The sequence below is a fragment of the Oreochromis niloticus genome, linkage group LG3 (genome assembly GCF_001858045.2).
Source record: "Oreochromis niloticus isolate F11D_XX linkage group LG3, O_niloticus_UMD_NMBU, whole genome shotgun sequence".
In the NCBI taxonomy this organism is placed as follows: Eukaryota; Metazoa; Chordata; class Actinopteri; order Cichliformes; family Cichlidae; genus Oreochromis; species Oreochromis niloticus.
The window spans coordinates 55626110-55632261 of NC_031967.2; the positions used below are offsets into that span (position 1 = coordinate 55626110).

General features: G+C 37.9%; 1 protein-coding gene across 2 annotated transcripts; it reads right to left on the reverse strand.

Annotated features, from left to right (window-relative positions):
• Positions 1-1983: 1983 nt before the first annotated feature.
• Positions 1984-5737, reverse strand: LOC100712055 (CD276 antigen homolog). Of its 2 annotated transcripts, XM_019356761.2 has the most exons (4): positions 5483-5737; positions 5129-5178; positions 3945-4295; positions 1984-3706 (listed from the first exon to the last, which is right to left on the reverse strand). In XM_019356761.2, exons 2-4 carry the CDS (start codon positions 5139-5141, stop codon positions 3507-3509), a joined length of 564 nt encoding a protein of 187 aa, XP_019212306.1. In that variant the 5' UTR covers positions 5142-5178; positions 5483-5737; the 3' UTR covers positions 1984-3506. The 2 variants fall into 2 exon arrangements, with proteins under 2 accessions (XP_019212306.1, XP_005462660.1); XM_005462603.4 differs by lacking the exon at positions 5129-5178 and having other exon boundaries at positions 5483-5732.
• Between the last annotated feature and the right edge of the window lie 415 nt (positions 5738-6152).

Below are 6152 nucleotides of genomic sequence, written 5' to 3' on the forward strand. Positions count from 1 at the left end.
GATGTGTGAAGCTGAGCTCAGGTAGTGTGTTTCCCACATAGCAAGCAGGTCTGGCCCAGATCTGGTATTGAGCCGGCACTGCTGGCTGACTTCTGGCACGATAAGACTTATGTCATCCTGATATGGGCCAGGCCTGGCGTAGATGACACTATTTATGTTCCTATTTTCCTATTTTAGTTAGAAGACCCAAATGTCATGTTGCAATACTATACTGTTATGGTGGCCAATGTTTCAAATGCAGGTTTCATAGGTTTGTGAGTGTACACTTTATCCAAAACCTAGTGATGGTTTACTCATGTTTACCACCTTTAGTGTTCAGGCCCCTTTTCTGTGGAACCAGCTTCCAGTTTGGATTCAGGAGACAGACACTATCTCTACTTTCAAGATTAGGCTTAAATTAAACAGTTAAATAACCTTTAGGTTCATAAAGATTTCAAGCATTTTACATTAAAAAGATACTCTGCAAATAGGTTCATGGCATCAGGAATAGGCAACAAATTAATTTTGTGCAAAAGCTTTTAAAAAGCATGTTTAAAACATGCAAAGTATTTTGATGAAGATGGCTAAGCCTTTAAGAGGGAGTCTGCTCTTATCTAGGAGCTGCTGAGCGGATAAATGTGCAGAATAAACCATAACCATAACCTGAAGCAGCTGAATACAAAATCAGCAGTGTTTACATAGCAGGCTTAGTTTGCAATTTAGACTCGCAGAAGAAAAACTGAAAACCTCTTCCTGCCTCAAGCTGAGAAACAGTGGTGGAGCTGAAGCTGAACTTCAGACAGCAACAACAACAAACCACACGTGGCCATTTTGAGCTGTGTTTACAGTCACAGGCTCGTTAGGAGCTCTGCAGTTTACATTTTAACTTCAGTTTCTTTGTTGCATACTGCAGTTAAAGCAGGTCAATGATCAGGTTTAGTATCAGCCTCTGCATAAAGATATACCAAACAAATATGTTATATTATTCAGTGCTGCAGCTGCTCTCTGAGTGTTTTCCCCCTGGTGATGCCTGAAGCTGATCTCAGGTATTGAGTTTGACTCTGGAACTGGATCAGCAGGTTTACAGTAAAACTAAACCTGCATGAACACGACCACTCCCAGCGCTGAACAAATACACATCAACAGAAAAGAAAACAAGCATAAATCCTTTTTAAATACAGAAATACATCACAATACAATACAGAATCAGAAAAGCTGTTTTCATAGTTTGTCTTATTTGAGTATGTATTAAAAACATCAAAGTTTTAATATAGCCTGTGCCCTTAATCAGAGTGTACAGAGTGACGAGTTTACTGCAGTCTGACTGAAACACTCATTAACCTGAAGCAGCTGAATCAAAGATCAGCAGTGTGTTTACACATTAGGCTTAGTTTGCACTTTAGACTCACAGAAGAAGAACTGAAACCTTCTTCCTGCCTCAAGCTGAGAAACGGTGGCAGAGCTGAAACTGACCTTCAGACAACAACATGAACCTTTTTGGTTCTAGTTACAGTCACAAACTCATCAGGAGCTTTGGCTGAATTTAAGTTTAGTCCAAAGTATTTTTGTTACATACTGTAGTTATTGAAAGCTAACTACAATAACTACAGTTATAAACTGTAGTTTATAACTGTAGTTATTGTATAAACTGCACTTATTGAGTATAAAAGTAATAAACTTTTATACTCAATAAAAGTTTATTACCAGCTTTTATTGAGTATAATCAGTGTGTGTTCTACAGAGAGAACTTTGTTCAATGAATAACTGATAAGCAGCTTTTATATCAGGTATAAAGAGATTTAGACTGAAATTTGTGTTGAGGGAAAAACTATTGACTTTTAAATCTTTACTGCTGTAGCTTCTCTCTCTGTAGGAGCTGAGATCAGGTGGTTCCCAGTGAGATTAGACCTGCATGAACATTATTATAGCCAGTTGTTGTTTTTTTCATATTCACCACTAAAGGAAAGAACCTGAGCACAAAACAACAGTATAACAAAAACAGTATAAACTGATAGTTTCCCCTTTATTTACAATTCACACTAGTCTTTCAAAACACACATTAAAGCTTCAGCAGGTAATCATACAAGTAATATCACCAAAACAGGATTTTGTTTAAAAAACTGATGCTAAATAAAAATGCAAGAAACAGTAAAATACATACTATGTTTAACTGTAGCTTATGAGGAGACTTGCTGTTTCAAACATGACATTAATATTAAACAGAGAATCATTCATCATAATTGGCTCACAGTCACTGATCTACTCACATACATCATTACCAGACAGACCCTCAATCAAAAGACCACAACAGCAAATCTTTAGTTCATGTTGTGACAGACAGAATGCATTCAATCTATATAAAACTGTGGAAGTTTTAGTTTTTGTTAGTTTTTATTCTTGCATTTTTTCTTGTTGTTTCATATTTATTTGCCCTTAACAGACATTTTATTGCTAGACCAGCAATAAAAGGTTTAGCATTTAGAATAAGTGATTTCATTTTCTCTTTGCTCTCTGTTTTGAGGTGAGGATGATGAGGCAATTATTCCTCAGATGATGGACGTTTATTACGAAGAAACTGAAGATGAAAGGCCTGTTAGGAGAATTTTGTCTTATCCAGGTAACTTCAGGGTTCAACCTGGGTTTTCTGTACTATGAAGGTGGTTCACTTTTTCCTGGGGTTCCTTGTTAATCTATGACCTAACCTGCTATTGAAGAGGTTGGGTCATAGATTAGAGATCTGTAGGTATGAAATGAGGTGTGAGATCACTTCCTACTGGCAAACTAAGTCTGTGACAAACAGCATCACCATTCCTGGAAGATCATTCAGACCAATGCGTGGATAGTAGTAGTTGTCCAAAGTCTTTATATTATATTATTATTATTATATTATAAGACTTTATATCAGTTCCAGGTGGACAGCCCGTACATTGGAATCCTGTTATTGCTTTATTATTTACTTCTTTACACAATCAGGGCGGCAGCTGAAAGAATAAAAAATAAAACTGTTTTTTGAAAATCTGAACATTAACTTTGTAGAATATGAGAATGTAATACATCAGATTCTCCAAAGCATTTAAAGCTCACACATTAATAGAGCGCTTTTAAGAATAAACTACTCTGCTCTACTTTTACTCCCACGGTGCTGATTGATCTGCAGCAGCTGTGTTGCTTTTATTCAATATTATTTCTAACCTTTTTCACATTTTTCCAATTTACTCCTTCATTGCAAAATCAGCCACTCATCTGCCAGTACAATTCTCAACATGAATGGCCAGATGCTGCCAGTGCCACCTCTTTTATTCACTCATACCTAGATTGGAAAACTCTGGGTTAACCAAGCAACTAGATGACAAGCTTCTTATGACCACCAATGTCAGGAAAGATACCCTGGGTTTGTTGGACTTGCTTCATAGTACAGGGCCCAGATTCGAACCTATATTATATTTCCACATGCTGAATGTCAGAAGTGAGAACTTGGAACAGCAGCAGGAAATTTAAAGTAAAGCTGAAAAAAGCTCTGAAAATTTTCAGACAGGCTGTTGTTCAGGTGGAGGCTGGTATGATTCCTGAATCTTTTGTTGTTTATGTTTTCTGTAGATCACAAAGCCAACAACAGCAGCAACAAGAAACACAGCAAAAACTGACAGAATAGCTGCAGATTCAACAGATCCAATCTTCCCTCCTCCATCCTCCTTCCCTCCATCCTCTGTGTGTCCTCCTGTCTGACCTGCAGGTGAGAAACAGGTGTGAGGTGTCAGCTGTCAGGTAGGTGATGAGTGAAGAACAGAACAGAATCCATTTCCTCTTCAAACTGCTGTCAGACATTATCTACTGCACTCTGATCACATCACTCAGACCAGCTGCTTTCTACAAAGTCTCATCAACAACATCTTTAGAAACAAACATCAACAACCAGGAAGCAGCTTCACCTCTGATCACACACACACTCAACTCTACTCACTCACCTGCAGGAACAACATGAAGGTTGATGACGCTGATGGTTTCCACAGCTCTCTTTCTCCGTTCTCCCCCATGCGTGAGGATACGGCACTCATATGTTCCATCATCTGCAGCTGTCACTTTCTCCAGAATCAAAGACACGTCTCCATTTTTCATCTGTTGGTCCTGGAGTTCCACCCGGTCTTTAAAAGATGGTTGCTGGTCTTCTGGAACAATGTGCCCATCTCGGAGCAAAAGAACATATTCTGGCTCCAGGTCACGTCTGCTCCACTCCACACCTGCGAGGTTGTTGCTGTTTTGAGCTTGACATGGCAGAATGACGTTGTCTCCAGGCTTAGCTGTGATGGGTTTTGGGTCTGAAAGAGGAAACAACAAAGATCAGAGAGGTTAAAGGGGTCAGAGTATAGCTCTTTACTTCTATAGCAGCCAATAAGAACAAGTAACTTTAAAGAGGAACTGCAAAGCTCTGATGAACTGGGCAAGAGATATAACAACAGACATACTTGGCGTCATCTGATGTGTGGTGGATAAATCATTACACCACTTACACAGAATCGATTCTCTTTCTCTGTGAGGACCTGCACTGATGTGTGTTCCCAGACCTTGACCTTAAATGACCCTAACCTGAACATTAAAATCATGAAAATCATATCAACGTCTTCTGTACTATAGTTTTAGACAAAACCATAAAAACACACACAAACACTTCTCCTTCTTTTGACTGTTCCCTTTGATATGAATCTCCACAGCCACTGAGTTTGGTCCTTTGTGTCCTTTTGATCCACATATTTGATAGGAGTGAGGAAAAAAAATGAAGCAGCCAAAGTACCTCAATATTATGATTGGCTATACTGTATTAAAACCTTGGTATCTATTATTGTAGGGTCTTTACCTTACAATATAGAGAACCTTCAAACAACTGCTGATGGGATTTGGTGCTAAATAAATAAAACTGAACTGAAACACCTTAAATCTTTTCATTTAAAGAGATAAATTATAATTAACAACTAATTATAACTGAGGCTATGGCAGCTTCTAGCTTTGCTTGCCAGTATCTAGAAAAAAAAAACAGATGGCGCAAACTAGTCTAGGAAGCTTACAAGTCAACAAAAAACACATCACAGTTATTGACAGTTTGATAATAATAAGTTTGTTTGGAGTTGTGCAGGGCTTGTCTGCGTCATCTCACAGAAAAGCGTCATCAAAATGGGGCGATTTCCAATACGCCAGCAGGTGTCGCTGTTTGAAATAGCAGGAAAACAAATGCGTCAGCGTTTCCGTGTTTTACAAAGCCCTTTCTTTGCACATCACTATCGATACTGTTTTTAAAATAGACATATTTATACGTTTATGTCATACGAATCTTACAGGCACTTTGTATTGTCGCAAATAACTTCCCATGTAAAGGGTTTTTTATGAAAAACAAAAAGACTAAATATAGACTACAATAAAAAAGAAGCAAATTAAAGTCACATAAAATGTATTAACTTGTTATTTAACCGTTTTTCACACATTCACATCGATGTACAAATACAATGCTCACCTTGTGCGGCAGAAATCAGTGGGTTTAGAAACAGAAGAATCAGGAAGGGCAGCATTTTTTCTCTCTTTTCATTATGTACACATCCAGCTTTGTGTACTCCCCAACACCAGTCCTAGCAAACAACTGAAGTTTAATATTAAATTTGTAATATTACGCCTCTAATATTAAACTTCAGTTGTTTGCCGTAGAATCCTACAGCAAGAAGTGCAGTTAACTTTCGTTCTCCACACAAAGGGAACATCCACGCCCTGTAAACCACGCCACGTGATATACATACATTTCATGCATTCTTACTTGTGTCCCTTTCCTAGCTCAGGCGTCTGAGCTAAGAAAGGGACATTTTATACAGATAAAAAAATATAAAATATAAATAAATAATATGTATGTACCCTTACATAACAGGAAACAGTTTTATGCTGTTTAAGTTGGGTTGTGGTGAGATTGCCGTTGTCATTAATGGGTGTGTGTAGTCTGAGAATATGTCACAGTTAAAATTGTTTAACCAAGTTTAACCTGTTAAAATGTTAAAAACCAGGAAGCTGTATCACAGCTGCAGGTTTTACGCGCTTTTACGTTACATTACAAAGTTTGACTGAAACAACAGACCGCGCACATATTTGAACTCTCTGATTGGCTCTTCTTAAATTTATTGACCAATAGCTGTTCTCCT